This window comes from Monodelphis domestica, chromosome 3 (assembly GCF_027887165.1).
Source record: "Monodelphis domestica isolate mMonDom1 chromosome 3, mMonDom1.pri, whole genome shotgun sequence".
In the NCBI taxonomy this organism is placed as follows: domain Eukaryota; kingdom Metazoa; phylum Chordata; class Mammalia; order Didelphimorphia; family Didelphidae; genus Monodelphis; species Monodelphis domestica.
This window is the reverse complement of record NC_077229.1, coordinates 98,651,068-98,670,597: the sequence shown is the minus strand read 5'-3', so window position 1 is coordinate 98,670,597 and position 19,530 is coordinate 98,651,068. Positions and strand designations below refer to the sequence as shown.

Sequence of the window (19,530 nt, the reverse complement as noted above, 5' to 3'; positions counted from 1 at the left end):
TAAGGCTCAGTCATGGAAGAGCCTTGAGGTGAGTCATTGTCACTTTGGTAGGTGAAGAGTGACTAGAGATACACAGAGACTGGTACTCGAATTTTAACACTTTTATTCACAATCAGAAAAAGGGTATGCACAAAGAAATGTTCTTGTAGACATATGGCACTCAGATAATCTTCTTCCTACTGAGGCTCTCAAAGAATTGGCTCTCTCAAGGTGGTCTTGGCTTTGGATGGTCTAGGAAAATCCTTTAACAGACCTGTAGGATCACTGAAGGGAGTCACAGGTAGCATGATATAGAAGAGAAATAGGCTAGGGAATGAAAGACCTTACTTTTGGCCCCAACTCTTCTATTAATTTGCTGTATAACCTGGGACAAGTCAGGTATATTCTCTGAGAAATGACTTTAAGATCTCTTCCTACTCTGATAGTCTAATTAATAGGGATTTTTGTGACTGTTCCTAAGCCAAGTAAATAACATCCCTACTTCTACCCTTAGTTTGTGGATGCTGGAATGTGGGTTTTGAAGGTCTTAGGACAGACAAAAGTGGTCTGAGAAAAGAGATAAAAAAGACAAACTTCCTCTCAGTTCTGCTCCATTTCCCACAATTTGGCATAATAAGTGAGAAAGATCACTAGAGTATTACAATGCTATGACCTTGAACAAACCCTGTTTTGATTTTGGCCCCAGTTTCCTGCTCTGAAATAGACCAAAGTTCTAAGTTAGAGGATTTTTTTAAAAGTTCGGTTTAAATAGGAAAGTCTTGGGGCAAGAGCAGAGAAGGTGGAGTAATATCAACTATAATACAAACTCTTCTCTTCCCTTGGTATTCTCTCCACAAACATTTGAGGGGAGAGGGGAGAGAAGGACTTCTAGTGTCCAATATTCAAATAATTCCCCTGTCCTTGAGCCAAAGGATCTAATCTCTAAATCCATAAATGCCACTCACTCTCACTTTACAACTCCCTAGCACTAGCACTAGCACTCCCACCCCACCCCCACCCTCCCATCCCATATTAAATGTAAAAACAGTCTCACACAGAAAAGCCTAACTAATGAAGCATTTCAGAACATCAACTGCTCAAATTTCCATTTCTCCCAATCTCATTTCCTACTTATCTTTCAGGTAGACAGGCACAGAAAAGGGTTGGAGATCTGATTTTTCAGCTCATTGTTGCTTTTCTTCTAGTGTTCATTGACATCCACCTTGGGTTCCATCAGCTTCAGGCTCTGAGGTTCCTCTTGGGAAGGAACAAATTACTCCATATTCTTCTTCTGCCAAGTCCCTCACCTCCACCCTTTGAGGGCATTCTTCAGCCTGGACTGAGGAGCTCCCTATACACCCATATTAGACTTTTCTAATATCCTTTTACTCTTCATATCAATGTGTCTAAGTCACTGGAAAAGGGTTTTGTAATCTCCTAATCCCCCCTTTCCCCAAAGCCAGTCAGTAAACCTAGGAAGTTAGTTTGCTGACTGAATGAGTACTTTAAAGTAATTTCAGGGTCTCTTCCAGTTCTGATGACAATGACTTGATTTACTTACATATATGTTGTATTTTTCTACAGAATGCAAGCTCCTTGAGAGCAGGGTCTCAGTTCATCATTTTCTTTTCTATCCCCAGTGCTGGCAAATAGTAGATATTTAACAAATGCTTGCTGGTGGACTAATCGAGTAACTCTTTCAGAGATTCTAAGCCTAACTCAAGTGGCTCACAAAGAACTCCCACTGATCCCAAATCTGCAGGTCCAGCCTACTCCTCCTCCCCAAAACAGCCCAGGATACTGAGACCCTAGTGTGAGGCAAAAAAAAAGTGAATAATGCAAGAGTTGTAGGCATGAGGCATTTTTGCATGAAGAACTAGGCTAGTGATCTAAACTTTTTGAAGGAATGATTGTGTTCAAAAGCATTTGTTACAATATCACTGCTGAGCACTAGGGATAGAAAAACAAGGACAGCCCCATTCTTCAAGAAGCTGACATTGTACTGGAGAAGGGCACTTTGGTCTGGAAGGTTACAGAGATGGTGAATGGAGACCTAAAGGAATAAATCAACACACTCCTAAGAACTATAGCAGGGATGAATTTATGGTTCTAGAAGGAAGGCATGGTGTGGGTATCCTTAGAGTTAGCTACAAGATTACAGGTGAGTGAACCTATCCAGATGGCCACAGGTGATGGTGTCTGTGTGTGTGTGTGGGGGGGGGGGGGGGGGGGGAGAAAGAGAGAGAGAGAGAGTGTGTGTGTATATGCATGTAGTGAAGCAAGGCTGGATCCTGCCTAAAATTGTGGGATAAGGGAGGCCACTAACTACCTATGATGACAGCAGGCCCCAGGGCAGACATTTCAGAAATTCTAGGGTGAAAGTTTCTAGGACACAGTTTCCCAATTTAAGTACCAGGGGAATAGGGGATGAAATGGAGCACAGCTGGGACAGGTCCACTCCACCAGGCCCTAAGAAGAGGAGGATGAGAAAGAATAATACTGGCACCTTCTGCCCAGGTCCATGACTGGGCTTCTTTACTCAAGGCCAGGCCAAAGAGTCAGGACAAGGATGGCCAACCAACCCCAGCCAGAGGGGATTCCAACCATCAGCTCCAGTTCCTTGCACCCTCATTCCACCCTGAATGCCATTATCCAAAATCCAGACAGGCTGAAATGTCTCAAACGTGCCCTGACTGTCAAACTCATTCCTGGGCAACCTTTGACCATAAATGCTCCCTGCCCTCTGTCCCTAGGGATGAGGATGCCTCCTTGGAAGAAAGGGTGAGAGTGGAAGTAAAGAGGAAAGACTGGAGGAGCTACTGATAAGTTTCCAAAGCTTTAGCTCTCTCTGAACCTCCTAGTATAAATGTTTAAAGACCCTGGAACTCAGCCAGAGTTCTCTTTTAAGAGTACAGGATTTAAGAGAGACAGGAAGTCCTGGGTTTAAATGTGGCCTCCACCACTTCTTAGCTATGTGACCCTGGGCAAATCACAACTACTGCCTAATCCTTATAGTGCTTCTGCCTTGGAACCAATATTGAAATTGATTCTAAGACAGAAGGTAAGGGTTTAAAAAAAAAAAAGGAGTTAAGAGTTATGAGGGCCTTTAGCCATTATCAAACCCAATCCTGTTATCTTACAGGTTCAGAGAGCTTGCCCAAGGGTCACATAGTAGTAGAGTTCCTTCACCATTACTTCCAAGTCGAACCTGAATAATTCTGGTGTGAAGGCTGTCAACTTAGACCTTCTGATTCCCAGCCTTCCAAGGGGAGATCCCCAACAGTGACTGTACAGTTGCTCAGTCCCTCCCTAAGAATAGCCTCATCTGATGACTCCATTTCCATGCCTTGAAGGCTGAGGACCCTGAGGTTTGGCAACTTGAGACAGAAAGTGAGGATATCCTTGGCTGAAAGCTCTTGAGGGCTAGGGGGTGGTCCCAGGAGGCCAAGAATTTCTAGAGCCTTCATCCCCACCAGAATGGCCATTCCCCTGGCCGTGAGCCCAATCACAGTTACCCTGAGCTCCCGGAGTCTGGGCAGGAAGCCTCCTATGGCCTGTAGGGCCCCATCAGCAGGCACAGAGCATCCACAGAGCTCCAGCTCCTGGAGGCTGCTGAGGCCAGGAAAGGCGTCTTGAAAACCCTTTCGGGTCACCCTGTAGGTGACCCTCAGCACCAGGGAGCACAGCGCTCCTTGCCTAGACAGGGCCTGTAGTTGCATGTCTGAGAAAGCAGGGACCCGGTCCAGTATCAGGTGCTCAAGATGGGGCAAGCTGGAGGGGCCATTCCCTGGGGGAAACCAGGTCTGGGGAAGCTCACACGACTGTAGTTCCAGGCATCGAAGGGAACGGGGCAGGCAGGAGAAGGGAATTTTGCGAAGGTCCTCTTCCAGAAGGCAGAGATAGGCCATGTTCGGGCAGCGCTTCCCCAGCTCCTGCAGCAGGGCAGGGGACAGCAGCGAGGCCCGGGGCTCGGAGAACAGGCGACCTCGAACCTTGAAGGTCCTCAGCCCCGGGCCCAAGTACTGGCGCAGGAGCTGCCATAGCACATTGGGCCCAACCTGTGGGGGGAAGGCAGAGGATGGCCGAGCCCTGTCCCAATAAGAATCCCCAGTTCCCACCAGCCCAGGGTTTGAGGGCCTCCCTTTCTCCCTCTCCTCCCCCTCGCAGTGGACGATCCCCAAACACCAGGCCCCGCTCTTACCCTGTAAGGACTCAGATCCAAAGTTTTCCATAAAGCTTTGTCCAGAACCAGCCTCCGCCAGCGCTTACACACCCTGGGAAGAGGAGGGGAGGTGAGGCAGGGGCAGACACAGTCAGTTCTGATGGCGCATCGCTCCCCCACTCCCCACCGCCCAAGGCCCTCTTAGGCCTCAGCCGCGCCGGAACACCAGACCCCTCCCCCCCGCCCCGGAGAACTCAAGAGCGAAGGGAAAGATCGAGGGAAGGCTGGGGCCGGGTCATAGACACACCTGGAGCTCCGGAGTCGGTCCCGGAGAGGAACGAAGGACAGAATTTCCACTAGAAGGCAGTCCGGCAATTCCGAAGCCGTCGCCATCGCAACCTGGACTGAGCTTCCGTTTCCGCTTTCCGGTGCCCGTACAGTGTGGGCGGTGCTGTCGCGAGACTTAAGGAAGGGGCTGCGGCTGGAGGAAGAAAGGTGGGCTCCGGACTGGGACTAAGATTGTGGGCCAGATCAGGGGTGGGGTGGGATTCGGGGTGAATGTCTGAAGGCACTGCCAGGGACAAAGGCCGAGCAGATAGGCCGGGCGGAGGGGCCCAGTCACAGCCAGAGGCAGGGGCCAACCAAGGAGGTCGGGAGTATCTGGGGTGAGCACCTGGGACAGGGGCTGCCCGGCGTTACCTAGGTTTCTGGGGTCACCAGCAGGGGCAAGGACTGACTAATCGGATCCTTTGTCTCCTCCAGAGCCATGATTGAGGTTGTGTGTAACGACCGGCTGGGCAAGAAGGTCCGTGTGAAGTGCAAGTATCCTACTGGCTGGAAGGCGGGGTGGGGGTGGGGGGTCGATCTGGGGAGGAGTTGAGGCGGGGGGCATCCCCTGGCCTGCCCTTTCTGGCTTTCCCTTAACATGTACCCAGCACGGATGACACGATAGGAGACCTGAAGAAACTGATTGCGGCTCAAACAGGCACCCGTTGGAACAAAATTGTTCTGAAGAAATGGTGAGTGCGGGGCAAGGCTTGACTCGGGTGTAAGGCTAGGGAGACCGACGGCAGGCAGGGTGAGATGGGCAGCTCTTCATTCTGTACGCAGACTTTAGGCCCCTCCTCCTCCTCCGTCAATTTTTTTATTTTGTAAAAAGAGAGGTTTGGATTAGATAATCTTGAAGTTTCCATTTTATTCCTTTCTAAATCCCGTATTTCTTGGATACAATTTAGTATTGGGGTTTTTTTTAAAACTTCTAATTTTTAAAAATATTTTTCCATGTTTACATGATTCATTTTCTTTCCCTCTCCACTCCCAGAACCAACAAGCAATTCCACTGGGTTATACAAATGTTATCACTTGATACCTATTTTCATATTATTCATTTTTGCAATAGAGCAATCTTTTAAAAACAAAATCCTAAACCATATACCCATATAAACAAGTGATAAGTCACGTGTTTTTCTTCTGCATTTCTACTCCCACAGTTCTTTTTCTTGATGTGGATAGCATTCTTTCTTATAAGTCCCTCATGATTGTCTTGGATCATTATGTTGCTACTAGTAGTAAAGTTCATTACATTGGAGCATTTCACAGTGTTTCACTTTCTGTGTACAATGTTCTCTTGGTTCTGCTCATTTCATTCTGATCAGTTCATGGAGGCCCCTCTTTTTTGAAGAGGAAGATACTGTGCCCCTGGCATTGCTAACCATTGTTCTCTCTTATTCCAGGTACACAATCTTCAAGGACCACGTTTCCCTGGGTGACTGTATCCTTTATGTGATTTCTGTCAGGGAACATTTTTTTTTTGCACCTAAATACTGCTGGTCTATCAGCTGAAGATCAGAAATGGCTTGGTAGCTTTGATTATTAAATATCACAGCTGCTAGTAAAGACAGAAGTCTGGCCTAGGGGCAGGGGTATGGGGGGTGGGGTACAATCCAACTGTGTTGATTCCCTGACTCAAACCGTCAGATGAGATCCATGATGGAATGAACTTGGAGCTTTATTATCAGTAGAAGCAGCAGGCCTGCCAACTCTGCAACTCCCACTCCCATTTTTAAAGTCTTACTAATAAAAATCATTTAAATGCTGTTGCTTCTAGCAGTGTGTTGGTTTTGTGCTCTGAATATTATAAAACTTAGATAATGAAAATGAAACAGCTGGTAGAAAACAGATGTTAATGAAGGGTACTGGGTCAGCCATTGACAATAAAAAAACTAACCAACAGATTTGTATTGCCCTTAAAGCTGGGAGTTGGGGGTGGGAAGGGATATTTTAACTAAAAGCAATGCAACAAAACCAGAAAGAGCAACTTGTTTTATGATGTTATGCCTATTATTATGTAGCTATTATAATTAATGGGATGAGGGAAGGCTGAACTTTACTTGATTCCTAACATTTTAGGTCAGGGTGAAGTGAGACACAGGTGTTTATTATATCACTAATGTAGACAATAAGCATTTATTAAATGCCTGCTAAGTGCTGGGGATGCAAAGGCCAAAAGAAAAAGTAGAAGAGTTCCTGCCTGGAAGGAGCTGTCTTACTTTTCAATAGGGTAGACAAAATGTAAATAAGTAGCTACACTCAAGATAGAGAAGTAGGTAGAAACTAGCAAGTAAAGGGTATTGGGAAAGATCTCCTGGAACAGATAGAATTTTGAGAATAGGTCATATGCATTCCAGAACTGGGAATTGTACAAAGGGAAATGTTACTATGTATGTAGAATGGTATAAGGTATGAGATTAGGAAGGTAAGAAGGCTCTAGGTTACGTGAAGCGATAAAATGTCCAACAAAGGAGATTATATTTGATCCCTGGCAGTAATAGTGAGCCACTGCTGTTCAAAGAGCAGGGCAGTTAAAATAGTCAGGTCCATGTTTTAGTTAAATGTTGGCAACTTAGTGGAGAATGGACTAGAAAAAGGAGAGACTTGATACCTGAAAACCAGTTAATAGGCAACTGAAATAGTCTAATCATGAGGTCCTGGAATGGGTGGCAGTTCTGTAAGTGGAGAACAGGCAACTGAGATATTGTGAAGGCAGAAATAAGATTTGGCAAGGGACTGTATAGGTGGAGTGAGAATCTAGGGTGATATCATGGTGAAGGAATAGTAGGTGACTTGGTATTAGTATTAGGGGTCAAAAAGGGGAGAGTTTTAGGGAAAAGACAGTTCTGTTTAGACATGTAGAGTTTGAGAAGGCTATAGAACATACCAGTTGAGATTTCCAAAATTAGTGATTAGGTCTATATAGATTTGATAATCATATACATAGAAATGATAAACCCATGGGAGCTGATGAGATCATCAGTGATAGTCTAGGAGAGATGAGGGCTCAGAACAGGCCCTTGAGGCACTCCCTCACAATTAGCAGGTATGACATGGATATTATTCAATCCACCCACCATTAACTACAACAACCAGAACCTAAAGGGAATACTTATCCATGCTTCCTTTTTACTCTATAAATGCCCCATCCATATGCCAGACTTTATGGTCCTTATTACTGTAGGCCTTTGGTACCTTTGGCCTGCATTGGCAGTGTCATTAAAGAGAGACTGAAAAGTCAAGAAATAGAATGAGGGATGGTTCCAGAAGCTAACAGCAGAGCATTAAAAAAAAAAATCCTTACCTTCTGTCTTAGATATGATACTAAAATTTCTGTTCCAAGGCTGACAGGGAGTAAGGGCTAGGCATCTGGGGTTAAGTGACTTGCCCAGGGTTACATAGCTAGGAAGTACCTGAGGTCAAATTTGAACCCAGGACTTTCTGTCTCTAGACTTTGCTTTCTATCCACTGAGCCACCTAGCTACCCCTAATAGAGCATTTTTAAAGGCACATTTCAGATTTGAACCCATCTCTTTGGACTCACTTTTTAGAAAAGCACCTGCTGGTTCATTCATTATTCCTACCTTTTCTGGTTTCCCATTGCCAAGGCTCACAGGACTCCATTTCTCACAATTTCATTAGTCCTATATAGTTCTGTTCCTAAACCTGGCCTAATACCAACAGTATCCAGTGTCTCAGATCCTTTTATTCAGACAGCACTATCTTATTTACAAAAGGAAAATAGTCTAGGCCAGTGATTCTCAAATTTTTTAGTCTTAGGATCCTAAAAATTTTTGAAGACCCCCATCCCAAAAACTTTTATCTATGCAACATCTATCATAGTAGACAATAAATACTTTTTAACTGACTGCTTGAGATTGTTTACTTCTAACGTATTTCACATCTTCTCCCCTAATTTGCCTATTAATCAACCAACTAGCAATTAATGCCTAGGAGGTGCTTTAAAAAAAAAAACATCCTACCCAACTATATCAACCTATTGATCTGTATTTCTCTTTCCCTTTTCAGCTAAACTCCTGGAAAGAGTTGTCTATACTAGTTACCTCCACTTCCTCTAATCTCCGAACTTCTTTGTACTCTTATCTTTAGACCTAATTACTCAACTGAAACTGCCCTCTCCAAAGTTATCAATATTAATGACTAAATCTGATGGTCTTTTCTCATTCTACATCCTTTTCTACTTTGTTTTACATTGCTGACCATTCTTTCTTCCTGATTACTTTCTCCTTTCTGGGTTTTCATGACACTACCCTCTCCGGGTCCTCTTCCTATTTGACTCTTCCTATTCTGTCTGCTGATTTATCATGCCTCCTAACTAGGAACATTCCTCTACGACTATACAGGACCCTTTTCTCTATACACAAGGGGACTCCAAATAACTCGTAAGAGTAAGAAGACATTCTTTTGTTAAATACTTGTCCTATTGAAATATTCTAAAAGTTTACAATTGATTTACAAGTAATAAAGTTACATTTTTGGTGGACTCAGAGAAATAAAGTTAATTGATTTCTTAATATGCACATGCATGGTAAACTCTAGAATTCATTTCCTCTCATATTGAAAAAAGGGTATATAGGAAGGCTTACTGAAAAGCCAAGAGGTGTAAGAGAAGAGTGGGAATTGAAGTTTGTAAACCCCTACTTTACATATCTCTTTGTGATCTCATTAGAGCCAATGGATTTAATTATCCCTCTGTAGGTGAACTGAAGACATATATCCAGCTGCAGCCTCCACTCCCATGTTGCCAGCTACTTCTTGGACATTCTAAATTGGATGTCCTAGGTCTTTAGGACCTAGAGACTCAAACTCGTGTCCAAAACAGAACTCGTTATCTTTTCCCCAAAACTTAGCACTCATCCAAACTTCCTCTTTCTGTCCAAAGGCATCACTGTTCTTTGATCCCTATTTCCAGATAGGTAGCTTAAGTATTATTTGGGGCTTCTTACTCTCCCTCATCTCATGTACACAATCAGTTGCCAAATGCCATTTCTACCTCTACAATATATCTAGAATCCTATCTGCTTTCTCTTTTTTTATACATATAGAAACACTTTTTGACCATTTTTTGACATGGGTTGGGTCAAACAAATTGAACTCAGCCAAGTAGTGGGCTTGAGTTCAGGAAGGGCCCAAAGCCAAGAGACCCAGTTCCTGGATTCCCAGCCCCACATGGTTCCAGCTGGCTGCCACTTGGCAGAGATGACTTCAAGAGAGCTCTGTTCACCAACTCAAAACATGACAGAGAGAGCGAGCCAGTGTCATGCCTGGGTTTTTCAATCTTAGTCTAAACCAGTGGCTCTCAACCTTTCTAATGCCGTGACCCCGCAATACAGTTCCTCATATTGCGATGACCCCAAACCAAAAAATTATTTTGGTGGCTACTTCAAAACTGTAATTTTGCTACAGTTATGATTCGGAATGTAAATACCTGATGTGCATTATGTATTCTCATTGCTACAAATTGAGAGATTGAGAACCGCTGGTCTAAACCCTCCCCCAAGATCTTTCAGTTGGCCAAGGTTTTCACCTCAGTCTCTCCATATCATATCCCTTGACTTCCCACAGGTCAGGAATCCTGCCTGCCATGCTGGCAAATTAAGACACATGGCTCTGTAACATGACTCCTATAACAAAGACTTCTGGGATATGATTATCTTCTAGACATTTAATTCTCACAGTAGTTATAATCCCCAGATATTTTATATTGTCTAGATTTATTTTGAATGGAATTTCCTTTTCTATCTTTTGCTGTTGGATTTTGTTGGTGGTAAACAAGAATGCTGATGATTTATGTGGGATTATTTTGTATCCTGTGACTTTGATGACGTTAATTATTTCTATTAGTTTTTCATTGGATTCTCTAGGATTCTCTAGATATATCATTATATCATCATTATATATATCAAAATAACAACTTTGCTTCTTCATTGTCTATTCTAATTTCCTTTTCTGCTCTTATTGCTATAGTGAGCATTTCTAGTGTGATATTAAATAATAGTGCTGATGATGGACACCTTTGCTTCACACCTGATCTTACTGGAAAGATTTTTAGTTTATCCTCATTACAGATAATGCTTGCTGATGGTTTTAAATAGATGCCATCTGTTACTTTAAGGAAGGTTCCATTTATTCCAATGTGTTTTTTTTTTATAAGGAATGGGTGTTGTATTTACTAAATGTTTTTTCTGTATTGTAAGAGAGAGGAATATGTAAAAAGAAGAAATGGCAAGAGAGGAATTAAATCCAGTGAAGCAAGAAGCAGCCCATGAGGGGGAAGGGCAGAAAGGAAGAGACCCAAGATTCCAGAGAAAGAACAGAGGCTGAAGGGAATTAAAAAACTGCCACTTCAACTGGATTCCTTCAGCTGAGAGCCTGACAAGAAGGTCTCAAAGGCTAGGGTTCCCCTTTGGATACCAATGGCTTTCCTAGCAATCCCTGGAAGTTTTCTGCTTCACTCAGCTCAACATAGTAGATTGGAATTTCAGAAAAAGCCATCTACTGAGGAAATTCTCTCCAAGGATTTCTCCACCTCTCTATCCCCAATTGTCCTGAACTTTAGCAAGAACCAGATTAGCTCAAGAATAGGAACAACTAGTAGCTGACCAGAAAAGAGGTCAAGGCTTAGAGCCTGCATCCCCCAAGATTTGGAAGGGGGCCAGTCTGCCAATCTTTAGGGATTCCTGCCACCCACTTTCCTTATCCAGCCCTCTTATTTCTGCTTCCCTGAGTGATTCTCCATTAAAGAGTTACTATAAAGATCAGGTCTGCCTACTTTCTGACATCAAAGAAAGGTACTGAAGATTTAGGGGGAATCATATCTCTCCTCAAAGAGGAGGATAAGCTCAAGATTGGGGTTGGGGAATGAACCAGTTCTCAAAAGGAAAGTGGGAATTGGGATATTGGGAGGATCCAGAGGCAGGAAAGTCTATCCTGCCTCTCAGCAATAGCTAAGACCAAAAAGGGAGGCAGTGGGTCATTTCTCTAAACCCTCTCCTCCAGTCCTTAACCTCTAGCTTCCAAAACAAATCTTTGAGGAGACATACTCTGTCCCTCAGAGAGACAAACTGAGGTCGTCTTCACCAAAGGGAAGAGAGGGGAAGATCAACCCCTTCTCCCCTTTTAGTCTCTCAACTTTTTCTCTCCCTCTCATTCAATTCACCAGTGTGTGTGTGTGTGGGGGGGGGGGGGTTAACCTCCCATAAGGACCCTATATTACAGTATCTATTGATATAATCATATGGTTTTTGTTGGTTTTGTTCTTGATATGGTCAATTATGCAAATAGTTTTCCCAAGATTGAATCATCCCTGTATTACTATTATAAAACCCACCTGATCATGGTGTATGATTCTTGTGATATAATGTAATCTTGCTAGTATATTTTAAAAAATAAAACCCTTACCTTCCATCTTGGAATCAATACTGTGTATTGGTTCCAAGGCAGAAGAGAGTGGTCAGGGGTAAGCAATTGGGGTCAAGTGACTTGCCCAGGGTCACACAGCTGGGAAGTGACTGAGGCCAGATTTGAACCTAGGACCTCCCGCCTCTAGGCCTGGCTCTCAATCCACTGAGCTACCCAGATGCCCCCCTTGCTAGTATTTTATTTAAAATTTTTGCAGCAGTGTTTATTAAGTAGATTGGTCGATAGTTTTCTTTCTCTGATTTAGCTCTCCTTGGTTTAGGTATCAACCCCATATTTGTATCATCAAAAGAGTTCAGAATATTTCCCTCTTCCCCTATTTTCCAAAATAGCTTATGTAGGTTCGAACCAAGAACACATGTGATACCCAGTGGAATCATGCGTCGGCTATGGGACAGGTGGTGGGAAGGTGGGGGGGAGGAAAAGAAAACGATCTTTGTTTCCAATGAATAATGTTTGGAAATGACCAAATAAAGTAATGTTTAAAGTAAAAAAGAAATAGCTTATGTAGTGTTGGATTTAGTTGTTCTTCAAATGTTTGGTAGAATTTACTTGTGAATACATTTTGGCCCTGGGTCTTTTTCTTTTTTTAGGAAGTTCTTTGATGGTTTGTTCAATTTCTTTTTCTGGGACTGGGTTGTTTACATATTCTATGTCTTCTTTTGTTAATCTGGGTATTATATATATATATGTATATATATATATAATACTGTGTATTGGCTCCAAGGCAGAAGAGTGGTAAGGGCTAGGCAATGGGGGTCAAGTGACTTGCCCAGGGTCAAACAGCTGGGAAATGTCTGAGGCCATATTTGAACCTAGGACCTCCCGTCTCTAGGCCTGGCTCTCAATCCACTGAGCTACCCAGCTGCCCCTATATTTTTTTAAGTATCTATTTCACTTAGATTGTCAGATTTATTGGCATATACTTAGGCAAAATAATTTCCCACAATTGCTTTAATTTCTTCCTCATTCTTGTAATTTCACCTTTTCCATTCTTGACACTGGTAATTTGTTTTCTTCTTTTTTTTAATCAAGTTAACCAATAGTTTTTCAATTTTATTTATTTTTTTCATAAAACCAACTCTTTGGTTTATTTATTAGTTCAATGGTTTTCTCATTTTCAATTTTATCCATCTTTCCCTTCATGTTCAGAATTTCCAATTTTGTGTTTAATTGGGAATTTTTAATTTGTTCTTTTTCTAGCTTTCCCCCCCTCTCTCACTTCCCTCCCCCCCTCACAGAGCTGGCAACTAATGTAATCTGGGTTGTACATGTATTATCATTTCAGTGTATTGAATTGCCCCAAGTTTTGCTGGTTTTTGAAGATGCTGTGCTTCTTGGGCCACTCTCCCTTTTTATCCCAGTGAGATGAGTTCCTCAAACTTTCCTTTGTTTTGAGGCAATTTATTTTCGTGTGTGTGTGTGTGTGTGTGTATGTGTGTGTGTGTAGGTATTGTAGGAGCAGAGTATCCTTTACTCTGCCATCTTAATTCCCAACATGATCCTATCTTTCTCTTTTCATATAGCCACTACCTTAGTTGAGTGCCAGGAGCCATCAAACACAGGCTGTTTGACATAGTCACATTTGGAAACTGGGGGTTGCAAAGTGGCCCCCAGGAAGGATGGAAATATCTACTCAGACATGCCCCCCCCCTTTGTGTGACTTCTCTCACTAACAGCCCTTATTATTGGAATTGTTCCCCAGGAGAAAATAGATGAAAGCAACATGCTTGCAGGGTTAATACAGATGTCCCACTCTATCCCCCCAGAATATCACCAGGAGATCCCACTTACAAAATTAAACCTAAGGACTCTTATGTACCCACTTAGATTGGACCCTCTTTTCTAGGTATAAAATCTTCTGGCAAATTTGTTCTCAGAATTCCCCACCCCCGTGTACAGGCCAAGAACAAGCTTCTCTGACCAGTTTTAATTGGGCCATGTTGATTCTACCCTCTGACCCTGCACTTAGCAGCAGTGTTATCTCCTTAGGCTTTGTGTTCGTTGTTGGAATCCATGGAATCAAAGTATGTATCTGTGTAACCACTGAGGGTGTATAATTATTTTAAATTGCGAAGTTTAAATTCTTTTTGAGAGTAATTTTAGGTTAAGAAACATACTACCTCTCCAAATCCAGAAAGTGAACTGTTTGGAGAAGGAACCATGAAGATGCCTACACAGACAACATGTTACACCAGAAGATCCAGAGTGAATTTTGGGATGTGGTGATTTGAACTATGTGGGGTTAAATGCATTTGTTTTGTATGTATACGCTTATGCCAAAGGGGACTGCCCCCTAACTGGCTTTTTTGTCAATGCACCTAGCAATCATTGATTTTGTTCTCTTTTCCTCTTATCCTCAAATTATTGTAATTTCAAAGTTGGTATATTTACAAAACCCACTGGAGAGACTAGTCTTCCGTGGGTCTGGGGGGAATGTATCATTGAAAATCTGTTACCCTAAAAAAAGAACTACATTTCCCAAGAGCCCTCTGACTTCCTATCATTACATACTTCCTGTAGACAGAGGATAAAGTCAATGGGAGTTGATGCTTTTGCTCTCTTCTTTTGGCATGAAGCCAGCAGTGATGCTGTTGAGTGGGGATTTTGAAAATGGCTAACCAGCCATGGGCATGTGGTTTTTATTTTGAATCCTCTTTATTCCTTGATTTCTAATGATCATTTAATAAACCTTCTAAAATATAATATTTTATTATTAAGATATAATTTTAATTTTTACAAGCGTATAAAATAAAGCCATGTGTGAACAAAGGCAGAGAAGTTCCATGTGACACCTGGCTGCTATCTACTGTCTTCCCACCATTCATTATCCGCAGACACCACCATATCCAGTCAAGGACCCTCGCAGTTAAGGACCACATAATTACTACAACAGCCTCTTTTTAAAAAATTTCCCTCCCCGATTACCTATAAAAATAATTTTAGCATTTCTTTTTTTTTTAATTTTGGGCCTCAAATTCTCTCCCTTCTTCTCTCTCTCTCTTCCCTCCTCCATGAGACAATTAGTCATCTGATATAGATTTTTTTCCAGAATTCTTAGTCTTTCAAAGCTTTTTTTCTTTTTAACATTTTTCCATGGTTAAATGATTCATTTTTTTCCCTTCCTTCTTCGCTCCCCACTCCAGGAGGTGACAAACTTCCACTGGGTTATACATGTGTTATTACTTGATATTATTTTCATATTATTCGTTTTCATATTATTTTTCATATTATTCATATTATTATTTCATAGTTTTGCTATTTTCATATTATTCATGTTTGTAATAGAGTAACCTTTTAAAAACAAAACCCCAAATCATATATTCATATTAACAAGTGATAAATCTTATGCTTTTCTTCTATGTTTCTACTATCACAGTTCTTTCTCTTGATGTGGATAGCATTCTTTCTCATAAGTCCATCAGGTTTGTCCTGGATCATTGCATTACTATTAGTAGCAAAGTCTATTACATCTGATCATTCTACAATGTTTTACTTTCTGTGTGTGGTTCTGCTCATTTCATTCCGCATCAGTTCATGGAGGTCTTTTCAGTTCATATAGAAATCAAGCAGTTCATCTTTCCTTATAAAATAATAGTATTCCATCACTGTCATATACCATAATTTGTTTCACCATTTTCCAATTGAGGGACACCCCCTAATTTTCCAAACAAAGAGCATTGTTATCAATATTTTTGTACAACCCTTTTTTATCATCTCTTTGGGGTACAAATCTACTAGTGGTATTATTGGATTAATTGGATCAAAGGGCATACATTCTTTTAAAGCCCTTTGGGCATAATTCTAAATTGCCTTCCAGAATGGTTTAATCAATTCACAACTCTACCAGTAATGCATAAGTGTCACAATTTTGCCACATCCCCACCAACATTTATTATTTTCCTTTACTCTCATGTTGGCCAATCTGTTAGGTATGAGGTGGGACCTCAGAGTTGTTTTGATTTGCATTTCTCTAATCAGGAGGGATTTAAAACTCTTTTTATGTGATTATTGATACTTTCAATTTCTTCATCTGAAAACTGTCTATCCATGTCCCTTGACCATTTGTCAATTGGGGAATGGCTTTGTTTCTTGTATATTTGACTTAGTTCCTTATAAAACTGAGAAATTAGACCTTTGTCAGAGATTTTTGTTATAAAATTTTCCCCCAGTTTGTTGCTTCCCTTCTAATTTTGGTTGTATTGATTTTGTTTGTACAAACCCTTTTAAATTTAATATAATCAAAATTATTCATTTTACATCTTTTAATGTTCTCTATCTCTTGCTTGGTCTTAAATTCTTTCCTTTCCCATAGATCTGACAGGTATACTATTCTATGTTCACCCAATTTACTTATGCTTTCCCTCTTTATATTTAAATCATTTACCCATTTTGAATTTATCTTGGTATATATAGAGTGTGAGATGTTGATCTAAACCTAATTTTTACCATACTGTTTCCCAATTTTCCCAGCAGTTTTTGTCAAAATAATGGTTTCTTGTCCCCAACGCTGGGATCTTTAGGTTTATCAAATACTTTTTGCAGAGTTCATTTACCCCATGTTTATTCCATTGATCCAGCCTTCTATCTGTTAGCCAGTACCATATTGTTTTGATGACCACTGCTTTATTGTACAGTTTAAGACCTGGTACTGCTAGGCCTCCATCCCTCACATTTTTTTCATTAGTTTCCTTGATATTCTTGATCTTTTGTCATTCCAGATGAACTTTGTTATAATTTTTCTAATTCTATAAAAAAATGTTTTTTAGTAGTTTGATAGGTATGTACTGAATAAGTAAATTAATTTAGGTAGGATTGTCATTTTTATTATATTAGCTCATCTTATTCATGAACAATTAATGTTTTTCCAATTGTTTAGATCCAGTTTTATTTGTGTGAAGTTTTGTAGTTGTATTCATATGATTCCTGAGTTTGACTTGGCAAATAGATTCCCAAATATTTTATATTGTCTAGAGTGATTTTAAATGGAGTTTCTCTTTCTAACTCTTGCTGCTGAATTTTGTTGAAAATATATAGAAATGCTGATGATTTGTGTGGGTTTATTTTGTACCCTGAAACTTTGCTAAAGTTATTCCACTGGCTTTTTAGTTGATTTTCTTGGATCCTCTAAGTATACTTTTGTATCATCTGCAAAGAGTGATAGTTTAGTTTCCTCATTGCCTACTTTGATCTCTTCAATTTCTTTTTTCTCTCTAATTGCTACCACTAGCATTTCTAGTATAATATTAAATAGTAGTGGTGATAATGGGCTTCCTTGCTCCACTCCTGATCTTGAGAATGTTTCTAACTTATCCCCATTGAAGATGGTACTTGCTGATGGTTTTAAATATTGCTTATTGATATAGATTTTACATGTGCAATTATGCAAAACATTTTAGTCCTTTTATGGAAAAAACAAAACAGGCTGAAATGTCCCAAATATGCTCTGACTGTCAAACTCATTCTTGGGCAACCCTTGACCATAAATGCTCCCTGTCTTCTGTCCCTAGGGATGAGGATGCCTCCTAGGAAGAAAGGGTGAGAGTGGAAGTAAAGAGGAAAGACTGGAGGAGCTAATGTTTAAAGACCCTGGAACTCAGCCAGAGTTCTCTTTAAGAATACAGGATTTAGAGTTAGAAAGGATTTCAATCATCATCAAGTCCAACTTTGTTATTTTACAGATTAAAGAAACTGGTGCAGGGAGCTTGCCAAGGTCACATAGTTGTAGAGTCCCCTGACTCCACTACTTCAAGTGGACCGCGAATAATTCTGGTGTGAAGATTGTCAATTTAGGCCTCCTAGTCCCCCGCCTTGGGGGAGGGGGGCGGGGTCCTCAGCAGAGACAATACAATGGGTCAGTTCCTCCTTAAAACTAGCTTCATCAGCTAATTCCATGCCTTTAGGTTGAGGACTCAGGCTATTATGGCAATGTTGAAGCAGAAAGTGGGGATGTCCTAGGCCAGGAGCTCAAGAAGGGTAGGGGTGTTCCTAGGAGACCCAGAAACTCTAGGGCCTACATGCCCAGCAGGCTGGCCAATACCCTCTTTGTGGGTCCCTCTACAGTCATCCTGCACTGCCTGAAACCTGGCAGGAAGCTTCCTACGGCCTGCAGGGTCCCATCAGCAGGCATGGAGTATCCACAGAGCTCCAGGTGCTGGAGGAAGCCGAAGTCAGGCAGGGCGCCCTACCCCCGATCCTTCAGCACCAGGGAGCACAACGACCCTAGTCCAGACCTAGACTATATCTGCGCCATTCTCTAGGGGAGCCAGCAAAAGTGCAGCTGCAGGTTCAGTAATCCCCATTGAAGGCCAATCTGGAGACTCCGCTGTCGTCGCCATAGTAACTGGGACAGTCACTTCCGCTTTTCGGCGGTCGTAAAGTGCGGGAAGGTGGTACCATAGTACCCACGCAGTAAAGGCAGGAGCTATAGCGGCTGGAGACCTTCCAGCCGGAGACGTCCGGGGTGAGGGCCGTAGGATCTTAGGGAGGCTGTGGGTACCTGGGGCCGAAACTGAACGGAAGACCGGGGGTGGGCGTCTGTGCCTGGGGTTGACTGAGGAAGCCGGAGATGTCCGGGCTCAGGGAGCTCCCCTGAAAGGTCGCGAGTATCTGCGACCAGGGTGCCTGAGGGGGCTAGGGAAAGCCAAATTTAGGGTCAGGGGCGGGCTAGGAGGCGGGGGCTGTCGAGGCTCAGAGGAGCGTCGGGCCTGGGTAGGCTGGAGGAAAGGACACACCCCCAGACTGATCGGATCTTTTGTCGCCTCCAGAACCATGATTGAAGTCGTGTGTAACGACCGGCTGGGCAAGAAGGTCCGAGTGAAATGCAAGTATCCTCCTGGCGGGAAGGAGGAACGGGGCAGGGGAGGGGCAGTTTGGGGTGGACTGGGGCTCCCGCCCCCGCCTTTCTTTTTGCCTTAACATATGCGCCAGCACTGACGACTCAATAGGAGACCTAAAGAAACTCATCGCGGCTCAGACTGGTACCCGTTGGAACAAGATTGTCTTGAAGAAATGGTGAGTGCGGGCAGCCGCCCCTGGGTGGGCCTTGGGGCCACGCTAGGATCCCCTTCCCTGGAAATTGGAAGATTCGGCCTCCTTGGCTTTGCTAAGGAGGCTTCCGAGTGGGGAGCTTTTTGCTTAAGTACTTGTCCCTCCATCCTAGGTACACAATCTTCAAGGACCACGTGACCCTGGGGGACTGTATCCTTTGACAACTCTCAAGGGCCTCTCGCTTTTCAGTTGGCCACGTACACCCCTCACCCCACCCCCTGCCTCCCCCACACTGCAGTTCTAGCCCTTGAGGAGCACCTTTATTCACTCTAGGGGAGATTAGGAGGATTACTGGTGTAATTGGTTCAATAGCCTGGGCACTCTTGGGGTTGGGAGAAGTGTGTTTGTTAGTGAGGCCAAGGTCCAGCTGTTCAGATTCTCTGACTTACCATCTCAGATGAGATCCATGATGGAATGAACCTGGAGCTTTATTACCAGTAGGGGCAGCAAGATATCATCCCCCAATCTGCACCTCTCCTTTCCTTTTAAAAGTTTAATAAAATAACTTTAATGCTGGTGCTGTTGTGTGTTTTGGTCTTGCATTCTGATTACTGTGAAGAGGGAGGGGA

The 19,530-nt window shown here is 42.5% G+C and overlaps 3 protein-coding genes across 4 annotated transcripts; 2 read left to right on the top strand and 1 right to left on the bottom strand.

Moving 5' to 3' along the window:
• Window positions 1–86: 86 nt before the first annotated feature.
• FBXL12 (F-box and leucine rich repeat protein 12) lies at window positions 87–4,571 on the bottom strand. The gene is made up of 3 exons (XM_007488879.3): window positions 4,449–4,571; window positions 4,181–4,253; window positions 87–4,037 (listed from the first exon to the last, which is right to left on the bottom strand). The coding sequence occupies exons 1-3, from the start codon at window positions 4,532–4,534 to the stop codon at window positions 3,213–3,215; spliced, it is 984 nt and encodes a 327-aa protein (XP_007488941.2). The 5' UTR covers window positions 4,535–4,571; the 3' UTR covers window positions 87–3,212.
• On the top strand, window positions 4,512–6,247 carry LOC100012958 (ubiquitin-like protein 5). Of its 2 annotated transcripts, none has more exons than XM_016431959.2 (5): window positions 4,512–4,636; window positions 4,904–4,963; window positions 5,077–5,160; window positions 5,875–5,912; window positions 6,119–6,247. In XM_016431959.2, exons 2-5 carry the CDS (start codon window positions 4,908–4,910, stop codon window positions 6,160–6,162), a joined length of 222 nt encoding a protein of 73 aa, XP_016287445.1. In that variant the 5' UTR covers window positions 4,512–4,636; window positions 4,904–4,907; the 3' UTR covers window positions 6,163–6,247. The 2 variants fall into 2 exon arrangements, with proteins under 2 accessions (XP_016287445.1, XP_001363867.2); XM_001363830.4 differs by having other exon boundaries at window positions 4,612–4,806.
• An 11,909-nt stretch (window positions 6,248–18,156) lies between these two features.
• On the top strand, window positions 18,157–19,479 carry LOC100012910 (ubiquitin-like protein 5). The gene is made up of 5 exons (XM_001363742.4): window positions 18,157–18,374; window positions 18,679–18,738; window positions 18,842–18,925; window positions 19,074–19,111; window positions 19,359–19,479. The coding sequence occupies exons 2-5, from the start codon at window positions 18,683–18,685 to the stop codon at window positions 19,400–19,402; spliced, it is 222 nt and encodes a 73-aa protein (XP_001363779.1). The 5' UTR covers window positions 18,157–18,374; window positions 18,679–18,682; the 3' UTR covers window positions 19,403–19,479.
• The last annotated feature ends 51 nt before the right edge of the window (window positions 19,480–19,530 follow it).

Excerpts from the sequence above, each read along its gene's own strand:
- FBXL12 (XM_007488879.3), bottom strand. The coding sequence starts at position 4,534 with ATGGCGACGGCTTCGGAATTGCCGGACTGCCTTCTAGTGGAAATTCTG. Across the intron at positions 4,254-4,448 it reads GACCGACTCCGGAGCTCCAG|GGTGTGTAAGCGCTGGCGGA; the intron begins GTGTGTCTATGA and ends TCCTCTTCCCAG. Across the intron at positions 4,038-4,180 it reads TGGATCTGAGTCCTTACAGG|GTTGGGCCCAATGTGCTATG; the intron begins GTAAGAGCGGGG and ends TTCCCCCCACAG.
- LOC100012958 (XM_001363830.4), top strand. The coding sequence starts at position 4,700 with ATGTCTGAAGGCACTGCCAGGGACAAAGGCCGAGCAGATAGGCCGGGC. Across the intron at positions 4,807-4,903 it reads GGAGGTCGGGAGTATCTGGG|AGCCATGATTGAGGTTGTGT; the intron begins GTGAGCACCTGG and ends TGTCTCCTCCAG. Across the intron at positions 4,964-5,076 it reads AAGGTCCGTGTGAAGTGCAA|CACGGATGACACGATAGGAG; the intron begins GTATCCTACTGG and ends ACATGTACCCAG.
- LOC100012910 (XM_001363742.4), top strand. The coding sequence starts at position 18,683 with ATGATTGAAGTCGTGTGTAACGACCGGCTGGGCAAGAAGGTCCGAGTG. Across the intron at positions 18,739-18,841 it reads AAGGTCCGAGTGAAATGCAA|CACTGACGACTCAATAGGAG; the intron begins GTATCCTCCTGG and ends CATATGCGCCAG. Across the intron at positions 19,112-19,358 it reads CCACGTGACCCTGGGGGACT|ATGAGATCCATGATGGAATG; the intron begins GTATCCTTTGAC and ends TTACCATCTCAG.